The sequence below is a fragment of the Lobosporangium transversale genome (genome assembly GCF_002105155.1).
Source record: "Lobosporangium transversale strain NRRL 3116 chromosome Unknown BCR41scaffold_57, whole genome shotgun sequence".
Taxonomy (NCBI): Eukaryota; Fungi; Mortierellomycota; class Mortierellomycetes; order Mortierellales; family Mortierellaceae; genus Lobosporangium; species Lobosporangium transversale.
The window spans coordinates 165,996-193,436 of NW_019029035.1; the positions used below are offsets into that span (position 1 = coordinate 165,996).

General features: G+C 41.7%; 7 protein-coding genes across 7 annotated transcripts; 6 read left to right on the forward strand and 1 right to left on the reverse strand.

Annotated features, from left to right (window-relative positions):
• Positions 1-3,442: 3,442 nt before the first annotated feature.
• Positions 3,443-5,453, forward strand: BCR41DRAFT_389988 (Alpha/Beta hydrolase protein). The gene is made up of 2 exons (XM_022028182.1): positions 3,443-3,685; positions 3,843-5,453. The coding sequence occupies exons 1-2, from the start codon at positions 3,507-3,509 to the stop codon at positions 5,416-5,418; spliced, it is 1,755 nt and encodes a 584-aa protein (XP_021876546.1). The 5' UTR covers positions 3,443-3,506; the 3' UTR covers positions 5,419-5,453.
• A 621-nt stretch (positions 5,454-6,074) lies between these two features.
• Positions 6,075-7,650, forward strand: BCR41DRAFT_389989 (NADP-dependent oxidoreductase domain-containing protein). Its single transcript, XM_022028183.1, has 4 exons — positions 6,075-6,196; positions 6,360-6,442; positions 6,552-6,920; positions 7,034-7,650. Exons 1-4 carry the CDS (start codon positions 6,124-6,126, stop codon positions 7,514-7,516), a joined length of 1,008 nt encoding a protein of 335 aa, XP_021876547.1. The 5' UTR covers positions 6,075-6,123; the 3' UTR covers positions 7,517-7,650.
• A 587-nt stretch (positions 7,651-8,237) lies between these two features.
• On the forward strand, positions 8,238-9,085 carry BCR41DRAFT_313183 (emp24/gp25L/p24 family protein; the record flags this gene model as incomplete). The annotated part of the gene is made up of 2 exons (XM_022021118.1): positions 8,238-8,405; positions 8,597-9,085. The coding sequence occupies 2 exons, from the start codon at positions 8,238-8,240 to the stop codon at positions 9,083-9,085; spliced, it is 657 nt and encodes a 218-aa protein (XP_021876548.1).
• A 4,255-nt stretch (positions 9,086-13,340) lies between these two features.
• On the forward strand, positions 13,341-17,244 carry BCR41DRAFT_198123 (hypothetical protein). The gene is made up of 7 exons (XM_022019861.1): positions 13,341-13,420; positions 13,534-13,705; positions 13,805-14,153; positions 14,281-15,415; positions 15,563-16,439; positions 16,494-16,566; positions 16,654-17,244. The coding sequence occupies exons 2-7, from the start codon at positions 13,592-13,594 to the stop codon at positions 17,097-17,099; spliced, it is 2,994 nt and encodes a 997-aa protein (XP_021876549.1). The 5' UTR covers positions 13,341-13,420; positions 13,534-13,591; the 3' UTR covers positions 17,100-17,244.
• On the reverse strand, positions 17,210-20,271 carry BCR41DRAFT_425944 (hypothetical protein). Its single transcript, XM_022030655.1, has 7 exons — positions 20,094-20,271; positions 19,624-19,947; positions 19,111-19,504; positions 18,606-18,957; positions 18,257-18,497; positions 17,381-18,114; positions 17,210-17,296 (listed from the first exon to the last, which is right to left on the reverse strand). The coding sequence occupies exons 1-7, from the start codon at positions 20,215-20,217 to the stop codon at positions 17,249-17,251; spliced, it is 2,217 nt and encodes a 738-aa protein (XP_021876550.1). The 5' UTR covers positions 20,218-20,271; the 3' UTR covers positions 17,210-17,248.
• Positions 20,272-20,399: 128 nt separating this feature from the next.
• Positions 20,400-22,494, forward strand: BCR41DRAFT_362810 (hypothetical protein). Its single transcript, XM_022025781.1, has 3 exons — positions 20,400-20,971; positions 21,095-21,775; positions 21,927-22,494. The coding sequence occupies exons 1-3, from the start codon at positions 20,481-20,483 to the stop codon at positions 22,261-22,263; spliced, it is 1,509 nt and encodes a 502-aa protein (XP_021876551.1). The 5' UTR covers positions 20,400-20,480; the 3' UTR covers positions 22,264-22,494.
• Positions 22,495-24,177: 1,683 nt separating this feature from the next.
• BCR41DRAFT_198153 (hypothetical protein) lies at positions 24,178-26,359 on the forward strand. The gene has a single exon (XM_022019862.1). It carries the CDS (start codon positions 24,338-24,340, stop codon positions 26,201-26,203), a length of 1,866 nt encoding a protein of 621 aa, XP_021876552.1. The 5' UTR covers positions 24,178-24,337; the 3' UTR covers positions 26,204-26,359.
• Positions 26,360-27,441: the final 1,082 nt, after the last annotated feature.

Consider the following 27,441-nt stretch of genomic DNA (forward strand, 5'->3'; position numbering starts at 1 on the left):
AAAAGGAAAGGAAAGGAAAGGAAAGGAAAGGAAAGGGAAGGGAAGGGAAGAGAAGGGAAGGAAAGAGAAGGGAAGGAAAGAGAAGGAAAGGAAAGGAAAGGAAAGGAAAAGATTGAGGGCGAGGATGAGGGTAAGAACAAGAGTAATGATTAGGAGTAAAAGAGTAAGAGCAAGAGTTAAGAGTCAAGAGTTAAGAGTAAGAGAGTAAGAGAGTAAGAGAGTAAGAGAGTAAGAGTAAGCTATGAGGGTAAGAGTGAAGAAGAGAGTGAAGAAGAAAGAAAAGAAAGACAGAGTGTGGGTGAGACAAAGAATGGAGTGTGAGACAAAAGCGACAAAACAAAGGGAAAAAGATTACAGAATGAACAAAAAATTCATGGGCGCAGAGAAATGAAAAATTGCGTTGATAGATCAAGATTAAAAAAACAAAAGAATGTGGTCTCTCTTTGTTTTCTTTGGGATTTGGGCGGGCAGAAACATTCATTTCTTATCATTCTTTGATTTGCTTTAGCTGTTTTATTTTCTTGTGCAACTTTGCTCTTTGGCCTGGGGAACCCTCATCAAGAGTTCCTTCCCTTTCCTTCGCGTTTTAATTTTTTTCTTCTTCTTTTCTTTTCGCCCTGATTCTCGGATTTGGTTTTCGTCATGTTTACCTCTCTGATACACATTAAAAGCTCGTTCTTCACGTTTCTGCAACGATGACCAATGAAACTGGTGCACGAGCGGCAGTGCATCATGTAGATACATGAATATGTATACTTTTTTTGCTTTGTCTGCAACACCACCTCTGCATTGCATGCAGACTAAGAAAACAGACATTCTTGTCTTCTTTCTTTTTCCCGTGTCTTAATTGCATTGCACCATTGATCTGTAACCTCGCTCAACATCTTTTTCTCAAATCAGTCAGAGTATCAGTTGCATCATTGATTCCTAAACGCATGATGTGCTTCTGTCAATCTCAAGACATCTTACCCCATCGTCTTTTTTGGTTAAGGATCAAGACGATCAAACACCGATATTGAAAAAAAAAAAAAAAAAAAAGAAAGAAAGAAAGAAAGAAAGAAAGAAAAGAAAGATTAGCATCTTGAAGAGTGTTGAACTGCTTCTACTCTCTCGGCAGTGTTCGCTCTTTTTTTTTTTTTTTTTTTTTTTTTTAAACTCACCATGCTTATGCAGGCACATCCATCTTTTTTTTTTTTTTTTTTTTTTTACATGCTGCATCGGGATCGATGAGCCACCTTCGGGGAGGGAAAAATTGAAGATGAGGATAAAGAAGAGGGGTTAGGAAGAGCAAAAACGAAAACATATAAGCATTGCTCAATGGGAAAAGGATCGATGGATCAACTGGAAGGCACCTTTTTGGTTATACATACTTTAACTCCTCACTCCTTTGGAACCCGATATGTCCCTTGATTCATTCAACATGAGCAAGCACATGTGTATTATGAACATAGCATACCAAGCAATTAAAAAAGTATACACAAACGATTGCATTCCAATTTCAATTTAGAGTGGAGCGACGTTGACATTATTTTCTCATTGAACTTTAGTCGTTTTTTTTTTTTTATTTTTTTTATTTTTTTTTTTGTTTCGTGTAGAAATGGGCTGCACAAGAATTGACCTGTGCCACTTGTCCAGCAATATCAACTCTACTAAGGGATGAATGAATAGTCTTATCACACTGTTATCAAAGTGCAAGAACATGTCGCGTCTGGATGCAAGGCATCACCAGAAATATCCAAGCCACTCTTTCTTTGACAGCCATTGACCAACATCCTTTATGGAAGAAAGTTGTGGATCTCGTCAGTATGACACCAATACCGCTCGCACCCAATCGGATCAGGGCAACATTTATGTATCTCAAATAGACTCAAGCACCTGGGCACTGTTCTCCTTGCGCTTTTTCTCATCCATCTGTCCCCTGAAAGGAGGTTGCAAGTAATAGTGATTCGAATGTGCCTTAAAGAAGCTAGACTGTGAAGAAGGGTGATGGCGAGCCTTGTTTAGTTATGCAATATCGATGAGGATCGGTACCGCCAATTATGATTATGGCTCCTTTGGGTGGATTGTAACGATAGCAACGTGAACGAGCTTAAATGTGAATATGATCCTTCCGAATTGATCCATGATGTCGCCAGCGACCTGTACCTTTTCGGCAAAGTTCATTGATGATGAATCATCTTCAACGGAGAAGGGGTAGTGGTCGACGTCCTATATCAGTGCGCTAAATCTGATTTATAAATGGCGATCGAGTCTCCAGAGACTATTGAGCGTATCCCTTGTCCTGAATTTGAAAAGATTTTTTGGGACCAAAAATGGTCGCAATTTGAGTAGTTTTTTACATGTGTTTTGTACGCAAAATATTATAGCCTATTTTTTCTTTTTATTTGGTGTGATATTCCTCAAAGCAATTCTGCTTCGCTTTCAAGCAAAGAGGAACCCTACATGTAACGCATATCCATTCTGACCGTGAGGTGGACTTCTTGCCTTCCTTAAGGTCCTTAATCCTGCAGTTTTCACATGCCATCTTACTCTTAACATCTCTTCCTTCGCTTTCTTTGGTTCTTATCGGGAAATGAAATCCTGGTAGATGTCGACGAGGGCTTGGAAGAGAGTGTTTAGTAATATATGAACCTTTTGATATCTTGAAAGTAGCCCTCAGAGACTCATTAGTTTCTACGTTTCTCTTTGAGTTCCTTTGCTTGATGACAACTCGAGACTTAGATAGCGATAAAAGTTGGTTTACAAAATGTGAGCGAAATTGGCGATGTCCATCTTTTTTTTTTTTTTTTGATCCAAATCTCTAAAGTCATCAAGTTGGGATTGATAGTCTTCATCATTAACAATGTATTGCAGATCCATCGTGTACTAGATAGAAGTTGAAGGGAAATAGCATAAAAGCCTAGCGGTATGGATGCGTAGAAAAGTGGCACTTTTATTGTTTTTCTCTCTCAGTATGACACCAAATGCCTCTGAAAGACATGAAGGCATAGTTTCAATTGAAATAAAAATAAATTAACCATTCTTATTCTCGAATGAATGAATGAAAAAAATAAGCTCATAGTTTGTCGTTGTATTAGAATGTGCATGCCGAATGAATCATCATAATGAAATGCATTTCTTAATGCACTTCCGTAATAGCAGAGATCAAGTTCTTTTAATTTAGCTTAAGAATGGGGGGTCGCAATTAGTAGAATGTTGTTAATCTTTACAGAGAGGCCTGCTCCATGTAAGGATGTTCAGCTCTGTTTGGAGCAAGTACCGGACGAATGCTAAGCATACCCTGATAAACAGTTTGGAATGCTCGTCTGTCAAATATTCTGTGATCGATTGTTCTCCGTTTCGGCTCAAAAGATGGCTCGCACAGACTCTTCGGTTGGACTGCGAATCATATCCACTCTACACCGATTCTTTTTTTTTTTTTTTGTTCCATTGCTTCATTCATCCGCAAACTTTCTCACACACTCTCTTTTCCTTCCTTCCTTCCTTGTAGTTTCAACTCAAACGAAATGCCTCTTGCGCCGCATGTGACTATACCTGGTTGTGGTGTTGTCAGGGGTGTTCGAGTCCAAGGACAACCTTCTGTTGCACAATTTCTTAACATCCCCTACGCTACCGTTCCTGAGCGCTGGCGACCCGCTGTCAAGGCCACTCCATGGACCGGTGTTCGCGATGCTTCTAGACAAGGGTAAATGAGCAATTCGAGCAGCTAAAGGAGTGTAGTCAATAATAGATTAATAGAATTAACTGGCAATTGAATGAACCGAAGGTTTCGAAACACATTCACGATATTTAATTTGACTTTGGAATGCTTTTTTCTTTACTGCATTGATTTACTTTACTAGACCCGTATGCCAGCAGCCTAAAAGCCCGAATGCGATAGTTAGCATGGCCAGTCCAGATTTTGATGAGGACAATGAAGAAGAATACGCAAAAGTTTATAGCGAGAAACATTGCTTAAATCTTAACATTTACGCACCATATGACCATCTGCAGGATAAAAGCGGTAATAAACCAAGCTCATCCAAGCCATTGATCCCAGTCATGGTCTGGATCCACGGCGGAGGATTCAAGGATGGAAGCAATGCGATGGATATGTATGATTCTTCCAACTTTGTGGCTCACTCGATCCATAATGTAGGACGACCTGTCATTGTAGTTGTGATCAATTACCGTCTCAACTATTTTGGGTTCCTGGCTTCTGCAGAGTTGGTACAGGATGTACAATCCGACAAGCGGCTGCCATCAAGCAGTAGCGAGAAGGCTGTAGGGAACTGGGGGTTACTAGATCAAAAGATTGCACTTGAGTGGGTACAGGATCACATTGAGGCCTTTGGTGGTGACCCCAAAGATGTCACAGCGTTTGGAGAGTCTGCAGGAGCAGCATCGATTGGATATCATATGGCCATCCCATCTCATCATGGCTTATTCCAACGAGCAATCTTGCAATCCGGCGCCACGACCACGATGCCTGCAGGTCGTCCCTTGTTCGAAGGCCAACGTCGGTTTGATCAACTGTGTCAACATTTTGGACTCCTTCGTCCCGATCTCACGCCCGCACAGAGACTGGAACATCTTCGGAAGATGTCCGCAAAGGAGCTGGTCACTGCTGGAGACCATGGCAAGACCGGTATGTTTACTCCAACAATTGATGGTGTTCTAATCAAGAGTGATGTTCGTGAGTGGATTCATGATGCTACCCGATATGATCCAGGTCTCAAGGCTGTGATGTTGGGTGATTGTCGAGATGAGGGCAAAATGTTTGTTCCTGAATTAGGATGTAAATCTTTAAAACACTGGCCAAGGTTTAAGGCAAGATACTGTCCTCCAGGCGAAGAGAAAGAGTTTGAAGCTATATATGGCGAACCAAAGACAAATGAAGAGGCTGCGGATATTTCGGCAGTCGTTATTAGCGATTCTGTGTTTTTGTATCCGATCCATGCCACTAGCGCGTCGCTTTTGCAGCAAGTGAAGCATAAAGAACAGGGGCAAGAACCTGCGATTTCTCGTGATGTGGTTCGCTTCCATTTTGATCGTCCTCTCAAGGTAGTTGAAGATATGGGAATGGGGCTTGGAGCGCATCATGCGGTGGAGCTGCCCTTCTTGTTTGGTTCAGATATTTACTTGGATTTAATGACAGAGGAAGAGAAGGCACTGTCAAAGCAGATGATGACCTTGTGGATCTTGTTTGCTTGGGGTGAAACGAGTCGTCAGCACAGCTTGAAAAACGGATTAGATTCACTCTTGCCTGCGGATGTAGGCGTCCAAAGAAAGGAAGCATTGGTCTTCACAGAGAATTGTACAGTGGAGAAGACGCTCGTTGAGCGGCTAGATGCAAGGACATTGGCGTTTTGGCGCCGTAGCGAAGCTTGGATCAAGGCGAAACGCGAGAAGCAATCGTCTCCGGGAGCCAAGCTTTAATCATTCAATCAATAAAATTTTATCTTTTCGCAGAGGGAAAAGGCACGTGCTCCATTGCAAAAACTTTTTAAGGGAGGCACTAGACAGTTGAGCCTAAGAGTTTTTCCGGTTTAAGAAATCCATTTTGGCTGGAAATGATGGGTATTTCTTTTACGCTCATTCTTATGATCACCAACAACCATGTTGGCCCCTTTTTGAATACATTAGTAAAAATGTCAGGTGCAAGGAACAAGGCATCATTGTTGTTATTCTACCCCCTGAAAATGAGAAAATACGTTATATAATTTGTCAACGTATTTCTTCAACGTTTACATTTACTCCGTCCCATTTGGTCAGTGATTTATATATTTTTTGAATAATCTTGATTGAATTGAGAGCCAATTATATTCCTTGGCACCAGTTCGTCACGGAGGGTGAAATGTCAAAATCAGCCACCAAATCAATTCAATCATCGTTTTTTGAATAGAAAATATATGAATCACTGACCAAACGAGTTGGAGGATACATCTATATTTGTGTATGACAGAGATGCGGGGACCTTTTTTTTTTTTTTTTTTTTTTTTTTTTTTTTTTGATTAGAAAAGTCCTCCTTTTTTTTCTTGCTTCAATTCCATTTCATTCTTTTCTTTTTTTTTTTTTTTTTTTTTTTTTTTCCTCAATTGTCATTCCCATTCTCGTTTTCATTCACTTTTTATTTTTGAATCAATGGAGTATCGGTATCTTGGAAAGAGTGGCCTCATGGTCTCATGCCTTTCCCTTGGCGGATGGGTTACTTATGGCAAGTATATACTGTAGTCTTTCTTTTTTTTTTTTTTACTCTTGATCTTATATGAGAAATAACTAATTAAACTGGTAACTGCTAAAAAAAAAAAAAAAAAAAAAAAAAAGATCGCGTTGGGTCTAACCCCTGGAATATTATTTAAATAATCGCTACTCAATAGGAGGCCAAGTTGGCCCTGAAATTGCTCAACAGTGCATGAAGACTGCATTTGATCTGGGCATCAACTTTTTTGACACGGCTGAGGTATAGACCTTTTTTTTTTTTTTTTTTTTGACAAGAAAGGATTTGTAAAGATGACCGCAAAAAGCTGATCTGTTCGAATTTCTTTCAATTTCGTCACACGCACTTTAAGGTTTACTCAGGTGGTCAGTGTGAGATTGACATGGGTGTTGCCATCCGCAAGTTTGGATGGAAGCGCTCAGACTTGGTTATCTCAACAAAGATCTTTTGGGGAGGCAAAGGCCCTAATGACCGTGGATTATCTCGTAAACATATCATCGAAGGAACGGATGCTTCGTTGAAGCGTCTGCAATTAGATTATGTTGATCTATTATATGCTCACCGTCCAGATCCTGATACTCCCATGGAGGAGATTGTCCGCGCTTTCAACCATGTCATCAATCAAGGCAAGGCCTTCTACTGGGGCACATCTGAATGGAGTCCACAACAGATTACGGAAGCCCATGCTGTCGCCCAGCGTCTAAACTTGATTGCACCCTTGGTAATTATATTAATGTGGAGCAGATCAGCCAAAGAATTATTTTTGACGTTCCAATATTCATCCGAGCCTTTTTTTTTTTCTTGTCTCTCCCTTAAATATGACATTGAAAAAAGATGGAACAACCGCAATATAACATGTTCCATCGAGACCGTGTTGAAAAGGATTACTTGCCCTTGTTCAAGAACTTTGGCATGGGTGCAACTATTTGGTCTCCTTTAGCCTCGGGTTTACTCTCGGGAAAGTACAACGCCGGGGTTCCACATGACAGCCGTCTTGCAATTCAAGATAATGCAGTGATGAAGCGTCTCCGAGATGGACTTGACTCTGAAGATGGTCGGGTCAAGCTTTCAAAAGTCTCGAATTTAGGCAATATTGCAAAGCAACTGGATTGCTCGACCGCACAATTGGCGTTGGCCTGGTGCTTAAAGAACCCCAATATCTCTTCCGTGATCACAGGCGCGTCCAAGCCATCACAAATCGAAGAGAACGTCAAGGCTCTTCGGGTGGTCCCTCTTCTCACAGATGAGGTCATGGCGAGTATCGAGGAGATCTTGCTGAACAAACCAGCATCGGATTATAACTTCCGCTCTTCGTAACCATAACAAGGAACAAAAGAAAAAAAAGGGATATTGATAATAATTTCGGCAAGAATATCAGTCTTGTTATATTTTCTAAATTAGAATAGTTTGCTTGGCTCGTTTTTTCTTAACAAAATAAATGATCACATCCCACATATCCAGGTTTCATGCACAGGATCCCGACTATACCATGACCAATGCTTTATCATAGAAGAAGTATGTACATCATCTTGTTCTATGGTAATGTCATTTACGATATTGACCTGTCTCCAGATGGTAATACCTTTGCTAAACAGTTCACCAAAGATGATAGATCCATAATTAAGACGCGTTTCTTTGGCCTGACAGACTGGTGACCATTTGATGCAATGAAATATGCAATAAGGGTTTACAATGACATCCAGATTCACGATAGCCTAGTTCCATTGCCCACTATATGAACCAAGACAAGTCGCGTTCAATCGTAATAAAGAGCTTAGTCTGTTCTTTTTTATCATTATTTTCCTCAAAGATATCATCTCTCAATGGCTGTTTCTTCAGGTACAAGTAACAGGAGCAAAATGAAGATTGCTTACTTGCTACAAGCCAAATGCCACGTCACACGCCAATTTTTTTTTTTTTAACCTCATCTGTTTTCATTACTTTTTTGTTTTCATCACTCATCTTGTTCGCCGCTGGTTTCCTGTCAGCACATAATTAAAAAAAAGCCAATAAAATGATCTCGACACGATTAGCGTCTATGGGAACTGCTGGATTGGCGCTTGCTACTTTCCTCTGCTTGTCCTCATCCTTTCTCAGCAAAACCGTTGAGGCCACCGCGTTGACTTACACCGTTGCAGCTCATGAGAAGGCTTGCTTCTATACATGGGTAGATGTTCCCAAGAAAAAGGTTGCATTTTACTTTGCGGTAAGTCCCTTTTTTTTTCTTTTTTTTTTTTTTTCTCTTTTCCATTCGATGGTTCGTGTAGCTATACACACTTGATGCTCCTTCTCTTGTTGTGGGGGGTTTTTTTTTTAACTTCACGTCAACATACCAAAAAAAAAAATACCTTACCGATTATATTTACTTAATATATATGTATGTTCTTCTAACTATAGGTCCAATCTGGCGGAGCTTTTGACATTGATGTCGATGTCCGGGATCCTAAGGACAAACAGATCCTGAGCTTGGAGAAGGATCGTCAGGGCGATTATGTCTTTACAGCGAATGAAGTTGGAGAGTACTCGTTCTGTTTCTCGAACGACATGTCGACGTTTGCAGAGAAATCGATCGACTTCGAGATCTCGGTCGAGAATGAGAAGCGACCAGCTCAAGCTGATCAAAAGGAAAAGGGCGCAGGACCTCAAGCTCAAGCAGATGCGATGGATGAATCTTTATTTAGACTTTCGAGTGAGCTGTTGAAGGTTGATCGGATGCAAAAGTATTTTGGCACTCGTGAGAGTCGAAACTATTCGACAGTGTTGTCGACAGAGAGCAGGATCTATTGGTTCTCGTTGTCAGAGTCGTTCTTGATTGTGGCAATGGCGATGGTCCAGGTTTATGTAGTCAGGACCTTCTTTAGCGGATCGAGAAGATCTCATGTTTAAACAAGAGCAAGAAAACAAGAAAGAAAAAAAAAAAAAGGAAAAGAAAAAGAAAAGGAGGAAAAGAAGAAAGAATGGAAAGATGGAAGGAGAGGATGAAAAGGAGAGGAAGGATAGAAACCAACCCTGTTCAAAATATATATTTTTGATCCTTACTCGTATTGCATGCATAGTATTCAAATGGCTTTTTTTTAAACAATGCTCTACAACGTTGGATACTGTGTTTTTTATATTAGCTGCTACAGATATCTGAACAGTAAAAGAGTTTTTTTTTCTCTTTATTTTCTTTGCCTTGCTTTATTAGTATTTTTAGCTAATGTTTATGGACGAAGTTTGGCTTGAGCAGATACACGATCCTTGATGCTAATTACTGATCATGGCCAAAGTAAACATATTGTTCGGAAGGTACCCATTATCGTCACAGCGTTTTTTTTTTTTTTTTTTCTTACGCGCGATTCACTTCTGAAGCATATACAAAATAATAAACATTTGTCCATGCGAACTAACATCTTTTTTTTTGCACATGTTTGACACATGGCTCAGTTTCATAGCTTTTCACGCGTCGAATATACAATTTCAGTAGCAATATCCAATAGCTTAAGTAACACGTTAAAATATGCGAATGAGATAAATAATAATAGTCCAATCGATTATGGCTCTTTTTTTTTGTTCAATGCCTGTTACTGCACATTATGAGCTAGAAAGGAATAATAAAAAAAAAAGCAGGTAAAAACCGTACTTGGGACAAGAGGCATGGATAGAGATAGAAGAGAAGGGCGTCTAGAAAGCAGAGGCCATTCTCAGTTGAAGGAATAAGCAACTAGTGGCATATGAGATAGCACCATTTACAGAACGGGATAGCAGCACGTCAATGCTTAATTTAGGTTAGGTTTTATCCAATGAAAATCAACGAATCGTCAACTTTTTTTTGAATAAAAGTCAAATATGCCAAGGGCTGCCCATTCTTCAAAGAAAGACACATTGGACAAAATGCATGCTATGAATAATATAGAGTATTAAAAAAGGATCGCTCTGCATTTCTCGAATACTAGTCACTTCGATGTTGTATATGGACTCAAGCTTCTAGAGATTACAGTCTTTGTCCATTCTCGAGGAGGCAAAACTGTGTATATGGGATCAATCAAAATTCGGGCCTCTTGTTTGAGATGACTGTAAAGGTCCTCTAGATTTGCTGGTTCAGCAAAACAAAATCTGCTCGTTTATCTGCTCTAGGTCCCATAGATGCTTGAGAGTAGAAGGAAGACAATGCATTTGACATTTAGCACTGGAGGTTTGAACAAATGGTGCAAGCACATGACTTCTAGAAACTACTTTACTCTTCAGAGGATGACCCACAAAGCCTAAATATCACTCCCTGTTGGCTTGGAAGGATGTTCCTACGCGCATCACAGATAGAAGGCACTACGTGGCAAAGAAAAACATATTGTCTACCTTGAAAGTGTAAAACATCTGTTCGAAATCATGACCATGGACTATCCTTTTAAGTTTACCTTTTTTTTTCTTTTATAAGAAACTCCTCCATGATAAGCTAGCTACCAGCTTTATAGGAATTGAAGCTAAAGACACCTCCGCTGCTACATAATTTCATCTATGCTCACTTCTGTACGAGAATGTCCAGACTCCTATCCCGCCTTAACAGAAGGTCTTGGGCTTTTTTCCTGTAAGAATTTGCTAGCAAGTAATATCGGTTGACGAAGACTTGCTATACCCAAGTACATCTCAATACCGGGTTGCCTTAGACTATCGCTTGTGACCTGTCCTTACAGGGCAAACTTAAGCTCTTCAGGAGCTGTATGGTGGCACCAACTCATCTCTTCCCGATACATGCATGTCATCAAACAGTTTCCATGAAAAAGGAAATGAGATGCGATATCATCTGGTCTCTGATTGGGCAGGAAAATCCATTTTCTCTTTATTCAATTTAAATTAAAGGGACTGATATTTTGTCAAGAGTACTGTATTATCTTTCCTTGAATAACTTGACGAAGATTAGAAAATTGTAGATCATCTCACATGAATCAAAGAGGATCTCGGAAGCATATAGACAATGAGGAAAAAAAAATGGTGCACAACAATCAACTTTCTGCTTCACGAATACTCTCTTCTTTTTATCTGGGAAGAACAGAGTTCTCAATGAATTGATAGGAGTTAAAAAAACTCTTCAACGAGCCTATAGTTGTACTACATTACAAATGGGTGGAGAGAAGGATTGGTCACAGTTTCGCCCCAAATCATCCCGCTTCATCTTTTTTTAATTGCATCTGCTGTGTTCCCGAAAAACAAAAATTCCAAAATAAGCCGTGGTTTTGTGCAACCTGCATGTGGTGTTGTTCTCGCTCACCTTGCCCCCAGCGCTCAAGTCAATAATAACAACAACAACATCACCTATCAAATACCTCTAGCCAACGATATATTTATTATTTACAGTTTTGAGATTTATGCTAAAATTTATCAAAATAATATTAAAAAAAAAAAAAAAAAAAAAAAAAAAGAGTATGGCGAAAAAGAAAAACTAAGGGCGAGGCGTAGCATAATGGTCCGAGAGGCATGGTTTTTGATATTCAAGTTCCTAATGATTTATTTTTATCTCTTAAGGCTTGGAGGAGCGACTATCCTTTTTTTTTTTTTTTTTTTGTGGCCATGCGTTTTGTTGAATAGGCCTACTCGGTTATAGTGTGCACAGCAGCAGCGGCGGAGGACGCAAAAATTCACGGCTTGTTCCTGATTTGTTTATTTACCGCTGCATGCCTGCATGCATGTATCACTTTTTGTGTGTAAGGTTTACGGCCTTCTTTTTTTGCTCAGTGAATGGCCTGCATGAGATGCATCGCTGTTGACAATTTTCTTTCTTGCTGGCCAATTGAACCTCGCGCACAGGTGTCGCGAGCGGATTGGCACGAGATATGCGGCCAAGCTTTGTCCATTTGTCACGTCCATTGTTGCACACTTGAGCACATTAGATTGGAGTCCGCATCCTCATTTATTTGTGCACACACACCCATTCATTCATACACACGCCCGAAAAAGAAAAGCTTTTGTGCTTTGCTCCTTTCTTTCTTTTTTTTTTTTTTTTTTTTTTATTATTATTATTTTCTTTATACATCTTTCCACTATCTCATTTTTATCCTCCACTGCTCTTTCCTTCACTCTTTCCTCTTTCGACCACATTCTCCTGTGAATTCACCATCATAGTCCATCATAATCAATTTTCAACTCTATCACATCCAATCCTTGTCAGCGCATTGTCCCACGCCTCCGCATTTTTATTTGTTATTCATTTTCAGTTTTGACCTGCAAAAACCTTTGACAAAGTCAGGGACCTCTGAAATCAACCCCACCTATCTATTCACTTCTTCTTCATCCACCGCATCATAGCCCGTAACAACAGGAGTAATACTGTGGGTCTGATGGCAGCCTCGACACTACCGGCTACATCTACACAACCTGAAAAGATGGATGGCGTTGATGATGGTGGCGACAATAGCAACAATAGCAGTAGCAATAACAATAACAATAGCAGCGATATGACCATGGATATAAACAATAGGAGCGACAAAAATAACAATAGCGACAAAAATGAAGAAATTAATGAAAGTAATAGTGGAGATGAAGCAGATGAGCTTTCTTCACTTTCGTACAGAGCGGATAAAAAATCAAAAATACTTCCTCCACTGAGTGAGAGCGTAAAAGAGCAGTACCTTGAGCTTGCCTCACTGGCCAAGAGAGGTAAAATAGATGCATGGCTTTTTTTACCCACTTTTTTTTTTTTTTTTTTTTTTTTTTCCCTTCGGTCGCAACACTGACAATGATACACGCCTTTTTAATTTGAACAACCATGACATCAATGCTTGATGTGTACCCGTCTCTTGCGATGCTCCTTCTAATATTTGCATACAGAAACATGGGAAAGCAAGGATAATTTCCCCCTTAATCTCCGTGATCCATTGTTTGAGTGCGCAAAGACCGCATTGACAACACGCTCAACAGGATACATGATCGAGGAAAATTTCTTTGGCCATCTGCAAAATGTTCTTCCATATACCAAATTTTTATTGAAGGTAAGATACTATTCCGATACAGCTTTTTTTTTTTTCTTTTTCTTTTTCTTTTTCTTTTTCTTTTTCTCCTTCTAACCATGAATTTCCCATCTATATCTTTTCTAGAGTTTGATCTACAGAAAGATCCTGCCTGAATGGACGCATGAGCTAAAGACGCAACGTGACTCCATGGTTGCTATGTTTATTACTCGTATTGAGAATGATGGAGCAGCAATGGGACTGAGCAGGCAATTTGACAATGAAAAAGATAATGATGAAGGTAAAAAAAAAGAAAGGTTAAAGATGGTATTCAAATCAACAAAGACTAAAATTATATCGATGCAAATAGTCATATTTACGGATGTAACTTCACTGTTTCAAAGGCACTTATAGTCAGCAAAAGCCTTCATTTCTATGGACTCAAAGCCTGCGCCTCCTACTGTGGGAGATCATGGAAAAATACATGGAACTTCGTGCTGCAGCAAAAGAGCTGCATCTTGTAGATCCAGTATCGTTCCCGAAGCATGAATCAGAAGCACAGACCCGCGAATACGCATATGCCAAGGTATAAAATGTGCAACAGATGCATGCATTTTTTTTTTAAACCACATGTGAATACTGGATATAATCTGACTAACTGCTTACTGTAATCTACTCCATTCAGATCTATGAATGCTTCCCGCATGGGTGGACAACTCTGGATGATATTGCTCATCAGTACATAAAACTGAAAGAAAAGATTAATAAACAAGGGATGGGGCTAAATCTGCAGAAACGGAAACGGCAGCAGCAGCAGCAACGAAATGAGAATTTGAAAACTGAGGAGGATTCCTCAGCAGAGGAAGGAAATGAGGATTACCAACCACTTTCGCCAGCTATGTCACCATCAACTCCAGCCGAGACTTATCCGATAGTGCAACAGGAATCACAATCTCATGTCGCATCAGAGGAGATACATTCGGTGATGCAGGCATCTTCATCAGTGTTGAATGGACAACAAAGCGTGCATAAAGGTAAAAAAAAAAAAAAAAAGAGAGATTCACAATGAACAAATTAACTTCTAATCTTTTTAATATGGCTCTAACCATGCAGCTTTTTTTTTTTTTTTTTTTTTTTTTTTTTTTTTTAAAAAAAAAAAAGACAACCAAGACACTTCTAGACGAAGCGACGGAAGAGAGTCGGATCCAGAAATTCAGAGTATGGCTCCTCACAATAATGCTGTTCCTGTAATAGAGCACCGTCACCTAAGAAAGTCTCAGAATGTACAGCCATATCAACAGCAGACACATTCAGCCCATTATAGTCATCCTGTTTCATCTGCGCCTGTTGCTGGGTTTGGAGCTCCACCATCTGCCTTGACAAACAGCTCTCAGTATCCACGTCAACCTCTGCATCCATCACATTCACTACCGTTATCACGGTCGTTACCACCGTCGCCGATTTCGCCACAGACGCCATGGATGAGCTCTGGGAGCCAAGCGGCTCATAATAATAACTCGATGACCGCTACTATTACCAAAGGACTTCGAGATGGGGCGCATGGACCAGATATTCTAACTACCAGGCCCATGCACCTAGCGCCTCCAACTCCGACGGTGCCTCCACCACCCTCATCATCGACACTACAACCCTCATATCCACGACCAACAGAACCCCTTGCGGCTTTAGAGGTACATTCATCATTACATGTAGCCAGAAACTCGCCGCTGTCTGTACATGATGCCTCGCATGGTCCATCCCTGCGGAACTCAGGTGAATCCATGAAGAGGATTCGTGTAGAGAGTATTGGTAGGAAGAATAGTCAAGAGAGCCTGGGTCCGATCGTGACATCTCGTCATTCGGGATTAGTGCCTCAATCGGTGCAGCACCAGCACCAGCAAAAAGCTCATGGATATATTCAATCCTCGCTTCCAGCCCAGTCACCGCCTGCTTACTCTTATCCTCAATCTCCACATGATCAGGCTCAACAGCAGCGGCTGCATCAACAATCAAAACTATACGGGACTCTAGTAAAAGAGCCACCATATCATCGTCCTCAGTATCAGGATGTGAATAAGGAGGAAACGCAAGGTACTGAAAGATATCAGGCACAGTTTAGAGAAAATGAGATAGGCCAGTATGGCGCATCCTCCAATCGCCAGAATGACGGAGATTCGTACAGTGAGTCGCTTGATGGAGTAGAGCGCACTCATCACGCTTCAGCTTCGTCGCAACATAGTCCAGCAAAGGGATCACCAAGAATAGCCCTCGACGACCAACAACCCGGGTACTCGTCGCAGCGTAGTCCAGAGCAGACTTCTACGGGTAGAGGAATCTTCAGGGAGCATAGATTTGACCATCTTCAGCGTGGGCGAGAACCTAAACAAAATCATGACCAAATGGGCTATGTGGACGATCAAGGAACCAGTAGAGGTTTGCCCAGGCAGTTTGGGGAACACGAAACCAGTGAGGGGAGAGGATCTGATATAGAGCGAGTTGAAAAAAAGGAAAGCCCTAGAATGGTTTCTCAATCCACAGATCATACAGAAAAGACATCCACCAAGGTCTTCAAGAGAACTCAGGGCGAGCAGCAGAATATCATAGATGAGCAACGTGAAATTGAAATACAAATGGAATCTTTAAGGAGGAGACAGAAGGAATTGCAGCAGTTGCATGAGGAGAAACAGGTATTGCAGCGGAAAGATTTTGAAGGACGTAATAGTCATCTGAAAATTAAAGAGTATTCACCGCATCAGCATTACAGCTCTAAGACTGCCGATGGGTGGACTTCTATTAAAGTAGAATATGACCCCCGTCATCAGCGAATGCCAGCATACGAACACAGAAATCAACAGCCTGAGCCCATGTCGCCAGTTGGGCGCCCTCCTCTTTTGTCGCAACAACAGCATCAACTTCCATCGTCCCAGCAAACATATCAAGCGGATCAAACCCAGAGGGAACATCAGTTTCTGAGGCAACAAGGAACTCCTGGTGCTCTAAACCACGCTAACCTCAATAGCCCAAATCCGGCACAGCACCACCAGAGTCTTCGTCATGTGCCTCGTCCACCTCAGCCTCAGTCTCAATCTGAGCATAGCTATCCACAGGCTGCTGCATCGGCCCCTCTGTCAAAACCTCAGTTAAAATCATCTCAGCAGCAACAACAATATCATCACCTCCGCTCTGAACCACGACAGTACCCTCGCCATCCTCACCCGTATAGCCGGCCACCATCAGCTGCTAATGCTTCTCAACATCATCGCTCATACCCAGCTTCCCCCTCCTCTCCTCGAGCTGCTCAATACCAAAAGAACGATCCAGCATTACTGGTAGGACGCGAGACATGGGGGGCCCATCAGCCACCTCAACAGCAGCATCGTCCTGTACCCTCTGAGCCTGGATTTTCCCCACGTACACAAGGGAGAAAGGCACCCATAGTTGAAGAGGGTGAAAGACGTCCAGGGTCAAGGTCAGGGTCAAGGTCAGGGTCAGGGTCAGGGTCAGGGTCAGGGTCAGGGTCAGGGTCAGGGTCAGGGTCAGGAACGGTGCAGATGCCGTCATCTTCGTTGTCTTCACCCCTGGTAGCGCATACATATCCAGGGCTAGAGCCATTTCCCCATTCACGATCTCAATCATACCCGCACCCACCTGCACAGGCCAGTTTGCCGTCGCGCATAGGATCACAGCCTCGATATGCACCTTCGCATGCAGTGCCTGGGCCTGCTCCTGTTGGTCCGCCAAGACCGCCACCTCATTCTTCTACCCATTCAGGCCATCATCATCATGTCAACGGTACATACCATCCACAGCCACAGCGCCAATCACCTCCGCTACCAGTATCAGTAGCGGGCTACAAAATGTCAAGCCAGGGATACCCGACAAATAGTCCTCTTTCTTCTCACCCCAGTCCTCGACCTTACATCCAAGAGCGGCAGTATGATCGGCCATATCGACCAGGCATGTTGCCACCACGCCATTAGATTTTTTTTTTTGCTATTATTCTCTTATGATTTGATTTACCATAGTATTTGCTCTTCCGTCTCACGCAACATTCTTCTCGTGATTGTAAATAGATATTAAATAAAGTTCCGTTCATTCTTTAGTTTATTAGCCATCATATTTTATTTTGTTAAATTTGCTGTTGCTGCCTCTGCGCCCTGACTTGTTCTTGTAGGAACTAATAGTAAAGTGTCGTTTTACAACGAAATGTGTTAGAGCACCTTTAAAGTGTCGAAGGGAAAATAAATAAATAAAAATTTACCTTGACACGAAGCTTGCATTCCTTTTTCGTCCGCCCCGGCACGCCCTCTGCAATCTTATCCCAGCGATCACCTTCGCCCTGCCATGACGGCGGGTATGTCTTCATAGCAGTCTCCAACATCTTTTGTTCTGCTGCAATCCAAAGTGCAGCAGCAGGAGGTGAGGCGTTAGCAGTAGAAGCATTAGAAATAGCAGTAGATGGTGACGCAGGTGTCGATGCCCCTTTTGCTATTGTAGAGGCTATTGTTCCATTGGTTGTGGTCGTCGTTGCTACTGTGGAAGTATGCTTTTTAGTATTAATTCTTACTGTCTTCTTGCCAGCTACAGCATTTATGGCAGTTACAACAGCTTCCTCGGTCGACATGTTAGTTTTTGAAGTGGAATCGACGGGCACAACACCACCTTCGATATCATATCGAACTGAAGGAGCATCGGCAATATCGTAGGTCTTCTTTTGAAATTGTAGCTGTCGAACAGTGGCAGACTCTTGTGATGAACTCTTTTGAACCTCTTTCGATTTCTTGATCACCTCTTCAGGCGAACGTTGAGGAAGCCCCGTATGGAGAGCTACATAGGCAGCGATGGTTTCCCAACGATCACTGACACCTCCCGGAAACTTATTCGCAGCCTTGATAAGTAGAGCGATTTCTTCAACGGACCATTCTTTTGAAGATGCTGAGGATGAAGATGGTGATGATGAGGATGTTGATGATAAGGGCTTTGTGGTGATATGCTCTGCTTTTACAAAATATTATGTGCGGACAAAAATGTGGAAAATTGTTAATGTTTAGTAGTTTGATCATAACCTGTTCCAACTTTTTTTTTTTATTTTTTTTTATTCTGATTTGACTGATGTATTTACTCAGCTTGTACTTACCAACGCCAAATTGTGTTAAGCTCTTTGGGTCGGCTAATCCTTCCTGTACAAGTCTGTGAGCTTCTACGGACAAAATCTTTTGCTTCCCTTCATTTGTAGTCTGAGAACTATTCAAGTCTATGCTTATCCTCTCCAATTCTTCAAGAGATAATTTGTCGAGCATTGTCTCCAATTCGGATAGATATATCTCAAGAGTTGCAGGTGGAATAGTGCTACCATTTGACAAGCCATAGTTGGCGTCCTGAGTTGAGAGAAAGTTAGGCGCGGGAAAATACTCTTTGCAGATATTAACTTTTCTTCAAAAAAAGAAACAGGTCTGAGTTTTTTTTTTTTTTTTTTTTTTTTTTACCTTGATAGCCGTCTTGATATTCTTCTTTTCCTTACGGATAAGCTTTTTCTTGGCCTCCTTCTCTCTCCGTTCTTCTTCTCGCTTTAACTTCTCCTCTGATTCTCTTTCCTGCTGCAGCTCCTTCTCGAGAGCTGCTTGGCGCTCTGCATCCATTTTGGCTCTCTGGGCTTGTTCCTGACGTTCCCTTTTCTTAGCTTCTTTGGCTTCACGTCCTTGACCCTTGAAAGCGATCATGCGAGGATCAAGTGTGAATGCTGTATCAACTAGCTTGCGGAGGCGAGCCGCGTCTTCCTTCTTAAGTTTAGCTCGTTCAGCTCTGTTCTTCTTCTCGAGATAGCGCTTATCATCACGACTGAACGATAATGAGTGTTTTAAAAGAAATTCCAATAAATGAACAAGGACATGGCAAAAAATAAATAAATAAATAAAATAAAATAAAATAAAATAAAAATAAAGAAGGCAATGGTAGTAATAATCATTTTCTTCTTTCAAGATTAAGCCTTACTTATCAGGACCATCACCCTCTTCTTTGTCCAAATATTCGAATGATCTCCAGCTCTCAAAGCCATACCAAAACCCATAAAAGGCTTCGACCTCTTCCTTGCTTGAGTCCATAGTCCCGATCGAAGGAATCTCATTTTTAGGCCTGACCGAAAACCGAGCCTCACGTTCAAAAACAGGTTTCCAAGCTTCAATGAAAGGAAGATCGGCACCATCCTTTAAAGGGTTGTAGGCCTCTTCTGGGATGGGGTCCACAGAATCATATTGACGGCGTTTGACAGGATCTGAAAGAGTCTCATACGCCCTCTGAAGGCACTTGAAGAATCTATCGTCGTCACTATTTCCACCTAGTGCGCCGGATTTCTTGTCTGGATGGTGGACTAGGACTTTGGTGCGATCTTTGATAGTCGTTAAGTTTAAGTTTAGTAACGAGAAAGCCAAAGGAAAAAAAAACAAAAAAAAAAAAAAAAAAAAACAAAACCTGATCGCAATCCAAATGATTGCGGAGAATACTTACGAGCCTTTTTAATCAGGGCTGGAGAGGCTCTCCAACGGACATGTCCTAACCCAAGCATACGGTAATGATCCTGCGTCTTCCAGTCTTTGGCGTCGCGTTTCATATCATCTTTGTGATCAGGCTCAATTTCAACATCGAGCATGCTGTCTGTACTATCTGCTAATTGTGCTGCAGCCGCAGCAGCCACTGCAGCCGCAGCAGCAGCTTCTACTTCTGCTTTCGCTAGGTGCTCTTCGTCCTCGGAAAATGTTCTGTTGAAGACTTTCCGTCGTGCATGAGCAAGATATTGAGATCCTACAGGCTCAACTTTTTTGAGAATGGGATCTAAGGCGGAGTGGAGAACAAGAGAAAGAAGAGATACAACACTGATATGAGAATAATAAAGAGAAATCGGACAAACTTATTTTGTCGTTTGCGATTGTATGGTTAACATAAAAGCCATTTTACTGCTATTTACCATATCGTCTTACCAGTGATAGTGGCATGGCTCCTGAAATCCTGCGAACAGTCCCAGTCAGCAGGCGGTGGCCCCAGTCGGAGCAAATCCAATGTCAGAAGCTCCGAATCCTTTGTTGCTGAAGCTGAATTGCCCATGATCGACGCGACGTTTTGAAAATGAAAAGGGAAATGGAGGGAGCCTTGAAGAAAATATGGCAATAGTTCAAATGACCACACGCAGCTCAACTCCTAATAAACTTAATTGAGTTTCAGCGGTCACAAATTTCAAATTTTTCTTGATCCACATTCACATCAAGTTTACAAATGTAACAATTTGACAAACATAATTGACCACTCGTTCATAGGTCAAAAGCTTTATTTTATAAACCCCCCCCCCCTGTGATTATAGGAGACACTCCATGCCCGAAAGGCCAGAGCGACAAAGCAAAAACAAGGCGGTTCTTGCCATTCAGGCTTCGCTTCCTGAAACACAAACTGGCGGCAGTGGTGCTGATTCTGAGAGTGATGCTGATACATTCAAGCCCACAAAAGAAAAAAAACAGTCTAAAGCTCCAAATTCAAAGAGAAAACGGCGGCGCGATCCAATATCGGATAGCGACAGCGATGGTCATAATGAGGATAATGATGGGGAAACAGGAAAGAAAGCTCTTAATCAGGAGCAAAAAAGGAAAAGGAAAAAGAAATCAGTAGAAGGGATAAAAAAAGGCAAGAGGTTGAGAAAGGACTATTGGAGTATAAATGACAAAAGCCGAGCACCGCTAATGAACCTGGTCCACTCGCTTATGTCACAAGAGGAAAAGGCGTCGAGGACACTTGCCCTCATGGTTCTGGATGGCAAGCAGGATGATGAGACGTATCGATGGCCTGTCCGGGAGGAGCTACTACCACCGTGAGTATAGATAGAAGGAGCCGGCCTTAAATTGTTTCTGAGTAGTGACGACATGAAAATTCTTGCTAATGTCTATCTTTACTCTTTATCTTATTTACCTTAAAATACCCCTTTATCATCTAGTGTCCCGAAGGATATTTATGAAGATGATACTGATGCCAATTTCTTTGAAGCACAAGGGATGGAATTTGTTGAAGAGCTAGCAGGTGTACCGAAAACCACGGATGATTTCCTTGAGGAATTTGAAGGTGCTGAGAACGAAGAGGAGAGTGATGACGATTTGGATACGGCAACAGATAATGACATGCCGCAAACTCAGAGAATGTCATTGCATAAGCAAAAACGGCTGGAGGAACTCAAGGAAAGAATCGACAACGAGCGTAATGCAAATAATCGACTGCAAGAAATTTACCATTTACTCAAAAATGAGTTCTCAGCCTTTGCTCAACGTCAGTACCGTAAAGGCATGCAACACCGTGTGAAGGATTTCTATAGTTTTCAAAAGGATACTCTGCCACCATTTCGTGCTCAAGCTGCTCAATCAACCATTGGGGAGTCCCTTGCAGGCGATGAGCAAGATGATATACTCACACCAATACAAGAGAATGCGGCCAAATTTGCAGCAGAGGATGCACTCAAGCGAATCCTTGATCGATTGCCATATGTCTTACGACAGGGAGCTTTAGGAAATGTTCCGGATTACGTCAGACTGGGCTTGCCCAAACCAGTATCATCGGTGGCAGATTATGAACGAGGCTGGGATACAGTTATGGCAGCTGCCAGTATCAGTGGAATTGAGGATCGGTGGGTGGAAAAACACTATTCCCAAGTGAAGGGCTTCACGAGTATCATTTTTATTTTTTTTATTTTTTTTTTTTCTGTGTATTCGTCGGACCATTGACATCCTTTTTTCTTTTTCCATTATACCTCGTTTTTATGCTGTTGAGCGGTATAGAATCCTCAAGAAAGTAGCGTATAGAATGAAAAGCTTGCTGAGCCAATCTAGGAACACAAAGTTTTATGAGACAGCACCCAAGTCTAAGCCTGCGACAGTTGAAGAAATGTTGGGAGGTACAGAAGAGGTAATAAGAGGATCTCCGATCAAGGTCCGGTGTCCTTATTATTTTGATATAACGGCACAGTCAATTCAACCAATGGATTCTGCGCCGAAACCATTGTATCTATCGCACGACTTTAAGGATCCGATGGATCCCAGGTACAGTGCGGGGTCATTGATACGAGATGCACAACGAAGAAGGCAATGGCTAGCCAAGTATCCATATGCATCATGACTTGGATGGTATTTGTATAGTGCCTGTTGGGTGTTCCTAAAGGGTATCGATGACAAGTTAGATGCATCAATGCTATTCTAAACTGCTTGTCTGGCATGTCCATTTTTTTTCTTTGATAAGAGTCGTCGTGATAAACAAAGCATGTCTAGTATAATATATATCATCATGTATACTCGCGATTTAATATTTCTAACCAAATGTATATGAATATAAAATAAAAGTTCAGTCAGGAACCTGACTTTCTTATCTTACGTTCGATGATTTTTTTTTTTTTTTTCTTGGACTACCACCCATTTTGGCTGGTAATTTATATTCTTCCCGTGGGATGGGATGAAGCACATGCTGTTCTATTGACCCGTGAAATTACTGCATGAGGTAAGTTTCAGAATGCTGGCTGTGCGTCGGCCACATGGATGTTTTCTGTTCCTGTCTCGATCTGTTCTGTCTGTGTCCGTTGCTGCATCACCTCCTCTTGTGTAGCATGAGATCTTTGACTCAGATAAAAATATGCTGTCATACCGCGCCCTATTTTTCACCGCTCCATCTTTTTTTATTTTTTTTATTTTTTTTATTTTTATTGAATGTACTTTGTAAAGTGAATGAGTGGAGGATCAACCTATTCAAGTTGCAAATGGTCAGGAACATGTAATTCACTCCTTCTTTGGGTTTCATTTCATAAAATTGATCTCGATCAATAATAACAACAAGGTTCAACGTCGAAATATATATATATAATATATATAAATGTAGAGCTTCCTTCCATGGCATCGTTGTAAAAAAAAAATAAAAAAAAAAAAACATTCCTTTCTGGATAAGGTTTCGTGGCACGGTTTGACAAAAGGATGATTATTTCTTGTTATTGATGAAAATAGATTAAAAAGAAACCTTAGTAATAAAGCTGAATATATACCATTGACCATGTTCAAATTTTTGGATCTTTTCGACTTTAGGGTGTGTGCGCATTGCTGTGTGGGAATAGTGACAATAAAGATCATGTCCTCGTAAGACAATGTCGTTTAGCGCTTTATTGTTCAACGGCTCTCCTTTTTTTTTTTTTTTTTTTTTTGCTTAGATATTCAGTTGTATCGAATTGCTTACCTTGGCCACTTGGTTTGTTTATAGTAACCTGCTTGCATATGATAGCTGATAGCCCAATGACATGAATCCCCTATTTGAATAGAGAAACCCTCTTCCTCTCCGCCATGACCATCATCTTAATCCATAATACATTGTGCTCTTTCTTTCTCTCTTTGTTGCTTGAGCTGGTGCTCTTGTTTTTTTTTTTTTTTTTTTTGCTCTGATACTCTTTTATTCTTTTTCTCGGGACATGTCAAACGCACATTTCTTCCTACTGTAGGGGATAATTATCATTGCTTGGCTGATTGGTAATAATCGTTTTTTTGTCTTTCTCCTCTCTTTCTCTCTCTCTTTTTTTTTTTTTTTTTTTTTTTTTTTAATCTGCTTCCTCATAGTTGCCTCCTTTTTCACCACTCTTACCTCCTCCCTTTTACTCGCTCCTATCTTTTTGTTCCCCTTCAACTACAATCTACCATAGCCATAGCCATAGCCATTGCCATAGCCATAGTCTATCTCACTCTCACACTCACTCTCAAACTACACACACTCTCTCTCTTTTTTTTTCTTTCTTCACATTCATTCATTATTCATTCAATTCGTCCGTCTGTCGTCAGTTAGTCATTCAGTCTCTTCTTTTCCCATGTCGTCTTGCACTGCAGTTTTTGTCTCTTGCCTAATAATCATGTATGTTATTCCCTTGTTTCCAGGGCTCAATTGCAGCCATCATCGTGTCATGATACTTTCAACCGCGCCTCTTCCTTTAGAACCTACAATGATACTATCATCATTCTCTCTCTTCTTTTATTCTCTACTTACTCATTTGTCCAATTCTTTCTCTCTCTTTTTTGTCTTTTTAAAAAATCAACGATCATTCATTCAAACTGTTCTTGTTCCTGCCTCTGTCCTTGTAACTGCTGTTGGCCTGTCCTCGATTCCTTTTCTCGGTACAGCTACCTGTTGTAGATAAAAGTAACATCTGTTCTGCTTGCTCCTCTCCATGGCACGAGGGAACCGTCAACGGCCACCACTTCACCACTTTGCTGTCTCAGACTCTAATGCCGCCACCAACCCTAACTTACGCATCCCTCCTCGTACCTCAAGCACTATCAACACAAAGACATCTATATCTGCAGCATCTTCAAATATACCCACTGCCATCAGCCCATCCACCCCCATTAGTTCCTCCATTCAATCATTCTCATCTGTCCACTCAACTACTGTCACCTCTCATCTCAATTCTACATTAAAGGATAAAGACAAACAAAAAGACAAAAGCAAAAATAACGAATCAGACATGAATAAGCTTACAAAACCAAAGGGAGGCTTCTTTGGTAGCAGCAAAAGCACCACTAACAGCACCACCTCTGTTTCCAAGAACGCTAATCCCGCATCAAAGAAACAAGGAAATAACCAGGATAACAGAGGCACTACCTCTTCAATCTCCAAAAATGACAGCAGTGCACCTGTCCTTCCACTTCTCCTGTCGGACGACTTTGATTTCTCGCTTCCGTTCCTGAGCGATTCTATATCCACCGCAAACTCATCTTCCTCTGCCTCAAAAGTTTCACCCACTCCAGTCGTGATCACTTCCAGTGCGCCTTTAACTCTCTCTTCCCCTTCAATCTCCGCGCTGTCACCTTCCTATCCTCATTCGAGGCCACCAAACTCGAGCTCCCCACCCTCTCCCCGGGTCCAAGATTACATTGATTCCTCACCAGCCACTCCAGTCTCTACAGCTCCCACGCATGTGCTTCCAAAATCTGGCACCAACAGTAGTCTCTACAACAATAACAGTAGTTCCCAAAAAAAACCTACAGAGATCATTCATCAATCGACCCGACGGGGGTCCTCGCGGCCAGAGATCAGCGACTATTTTGTAGGCAACAACGATGATCTATCCACTAAACAGTCGTCCACCAAGAGTTTGAAGAGCTTAAACAAAGCGACTCATGAGAGTGACTTTAGTAATCATGAGCGAAGCGAAACCCCTGCAAATACTCGAACACCGACCAATGACGATTACCAGACCCCTCCAAGGTTCGTTATCCGGCAGCCATCACGTCCCGCCCTTTCAAATGAATTTGAAACGACTTCAAAGCCCTCGTCTACGATTTCTATGATTAGCCTAGGTTCTTCATCTCATGCTCAGTCTTTAAAGTCACAGCAACGACAACTCAATAGACATACTATTGACACCCCTTTACAGCAAAAGCAGATGTCAGATGTATCTCGGTCAAGCCCTTCACCAAGACCTGTGGCCATTGTGCGAAAAGAAAGGGCGTTTTCTGATGTGTCAACAAGGCCATCGGAAATAAAGTCGCTATCATCTTCTGCTAAATCAAGTCCTGTGTCAACTAAGAGCCTCACAACTGGAATAGAACCAAACAGTCCAAATCTGCGGTCGCGTCTGACGCGTTTGTTTCGTCCGAATCCCAAATCCGACAGGCCCTCCAGTTCTAATTTGGAGCAACAGCGTCGCCGCAGCAGTCAGCAAAAGATAACCAATCAGACTCAAGGATCATCGATTCCGCGGCCAAGGGGCCTGACTGTGCCTGCACCAACGTCAAAAATGCAAGGAAGGCTGCAAGGTTCATCCCAATTGCCAAGCCAGCTGTTGCCACAGTCGAAACTGGAACAGCTGTCTCATCAAAAACAGGAACACCAGCAGGAACAGACAGCTTCGTTATTACCACTAATATTACCAACATCAAATTTGGCATCAAATTTTACACAAGATCTCTCTAGCCAAAACTCCTTCAGTGTGACAGATAACCCTCCTGATATCCTTGTTAGCGAAGGGAAGCAGTATGAAGCTGACTCCAGTAGAGGAGCTGAAAGGTATGGGTCTTTGTTATCTTTATAAACAATTTTTTTTTTGTGCATGGGTCACAGTTGGATTTATTGTGCGTGTAATTGAGATGAAATATGGACCATGTTGTTAAAAATATCCCAAAGTAGGCCTTTAAGAAAAAAAAAAGCTGGGTAGAGATGACATCTTGAGTTGAGAAGTTATTCGGTGAATCATGTGGGAAGGTGTTCGAAATTAAAGGATAAAGACAGTTCACACAAAGTGATGTCAGTAAGAGTGGTTTTGCCAATGAGAGCCCTTTTGAATCCAGAAGTGATGGAGAGCATAACACTGATTGTTGTTTGATGGGAGAGCAAAGGGGCAGCCTAATAACAGCCCAATGCAGCCCACCAAAACCTATACAAAGTCAGTGCTGATTTTCTAGCCGGCTCCATCATTTTGCTCTGGGCTAAGATGAGGCCTTCCCCTTGTTTAAGCCATTCTTTTTACACAATTTCGAATAAAAACCTTCTCTGGGGCTAACCATAGTACATTGGCACCAATTATGAAGGCGTGTGATGGTTTTTATCATTCCAAGGTTCTAACGAAATCTTTTTTTTTTTTTTTTTTTTTTTCATTGTTCACCTCTCCACGCTCCCCATGTCCAATTATCATTTGAAAATTACTCAATTCCTGTTCTGATAGTTCGCCTGAAGATACCCAGAAGTATACACTTCACTCCACCAAGCCAATACTTGCTCAGCCCAGCACTGTTTCTAGCCTCGAAAGTCCTCAGACGATCTTTAACACAGGTGCTGTTCCCATATTATCTTCATCCCCTGCATCGCCTCTGACAAGAGAAGAGAGCAAGGCACGCCAACGAAGAGTTTCATCTGTCTCTAGCAATCATAGTATCAGACAGGTTGGCGCATACGGAGGTGGCTACGTGAATCCTAATAAAATGATATCGCCGGCCAGAAAAGCAAACCCATACTATTCTAGCGTTGTTGCTCGGTTCGCAAATGGCGGTAAACATTCACTCCACGACAGAGATGCCAGTAGCTCCTCTGGAAGACGGAGAAGCATGGTCTCGGTAGGCGGTGAACGAGCTAAAGTTGGGGCCGAAGCAATGTCCAGCCGAGAAAAGCTTAGTTCAATGGATCATCCCTCTCGACGCCCATCGATTGCTTCGACTACTCACAGTGTTGTATATGAAAGAAAAGACAACGGAAACATTCCACCAGTACCACCAATCCCGTCTTGGTCAAGCTCTACAGCTGCTCCTACAATAACACACCCCATGTTTACGGCCG

What these genes read in the sequence shown, in the direction of transcription:
- BCR41DRAFT_389988 (XM_022028182.1), top strand. Translation starts at nt 3,507, where the DNA reads ATGCCTCTTGCGCCGCATGTGACTATACCTGGTTGTGGTGTTGTCAGG. An exon ending in CGCGATGCTTCTAGACAAGG is followed by an intron (nt 3,686 to 3,842) that starts GTAAATGAGCAA and finishes TTACTTTACTAG; the next exon opens with ACCCGTATGCCAGCAGCCTA.
- BCR41DRAFT_389989 (XM_022028183.1), top strand. Translation starts at nt 6,124, where the DNA reads ATGGAGTATCGGTATCTTGGAAAGAGTGGCCTCATGGTCTCATGCCTT. An exon ending in TGGCGGATGGGTTACTTATG is followed by an intron (nt 6,197 to 6,359) that starts GCAAGTATATAC and finishes GCTACTCAATAG; the next exon opens with GAGGCCAAGTTGGCCCTGAA. An exon ending in TAAACTTGATTGCACCCTTG is followed by an intron (nt 6,921 to 7,033) that starts GTAATTATATTA and finishes CATTGAAAAAAG; the next exon opens with ATGGAACAACCGCAATATAA.
- BCR41DRAFT_198123 (XM_022019861.1), top strand. Translation starts at nt 13,592, where the DNA reads ATGGAAAAATACATGGAACTTCGTGCTGCAGCAAAAGAGCTGCATCTT. An exon ending in ACAACAAAGCGTGCATAAAG is followed by an intron (nt 14,154 to 14,280) that starts GTAAAAAAAAAA and finishes AAAAAAAAAAAG; the next exon opens with ACAACCAAGACACTTCTAGA. An exon ending in GGCACCCATAGTTGAAGAGG is followed by an intron (nt 16,567 to 16,653) that starts GTGAAAGACGTC and finishes GGTCAGGGTCAG; the next exon opens with GGTCAGGAACGGTGCAGATG.
- BCR41DRAFT_425944 (XM_022030655.1), bottom strand. Translation starts at nt 20,217, where the DNA reads ATGGGCAATTCAGCTTCAGCAACAAAGGATTCGGAGCTTCTGACATTG. An exon ending in AGCCCTGATTAAAAAGGCTC is followed by an intron (nt 19,505 to 19,623) that starts GTAAGTATTCTC and finishes CGACTATCAAAG; the next exon opens with ATCGCACCAAAGTCCTAGTC. An exon ending in AATGCAAGCTTCGTGTCAAG is followed by an intron (nt 17,297 to 17,380) that starts GTAAATTTTTAT and finishes CTTTACTATTAG; the next exon opens with TTCCTACAAGAACAAGTCAG.
- BCR41DRAFT_362810 (XM_022025781.1), top strand. Translation starts at nt 20,481, where the DNA reads ATGCCCGAAAGGCCAGAGCGACAAAGCAAAAACAAGGCGGTTCTTGCC. An exon ending in CGGGAGGAGCTACTACCACC is followed by an intron (nt 20,972 to 21,094) that starts GTGAGTATAGAT and finishes TTTATCATCTAG; the next exon opens with TGTCCCGAAGGATATTTATG. An exon ending in ATCAGTGGAATTGAGGATCG is followed by an intron (nt 21,776 to 21,926) that starts GTGGGTGGAAAA and finishes TGAGCGGTATAG; the next exon opens with AATCCTCAAGAAAGTAGCGT.
- BCR41DRAFT_198153 (XM_022019862.1), top strand. Translation starts at nt 24,338, where the DNA reads ATGGCACGAGGGAACCGTCAACGGCCACCACTTCACCACTTTGCTGTC.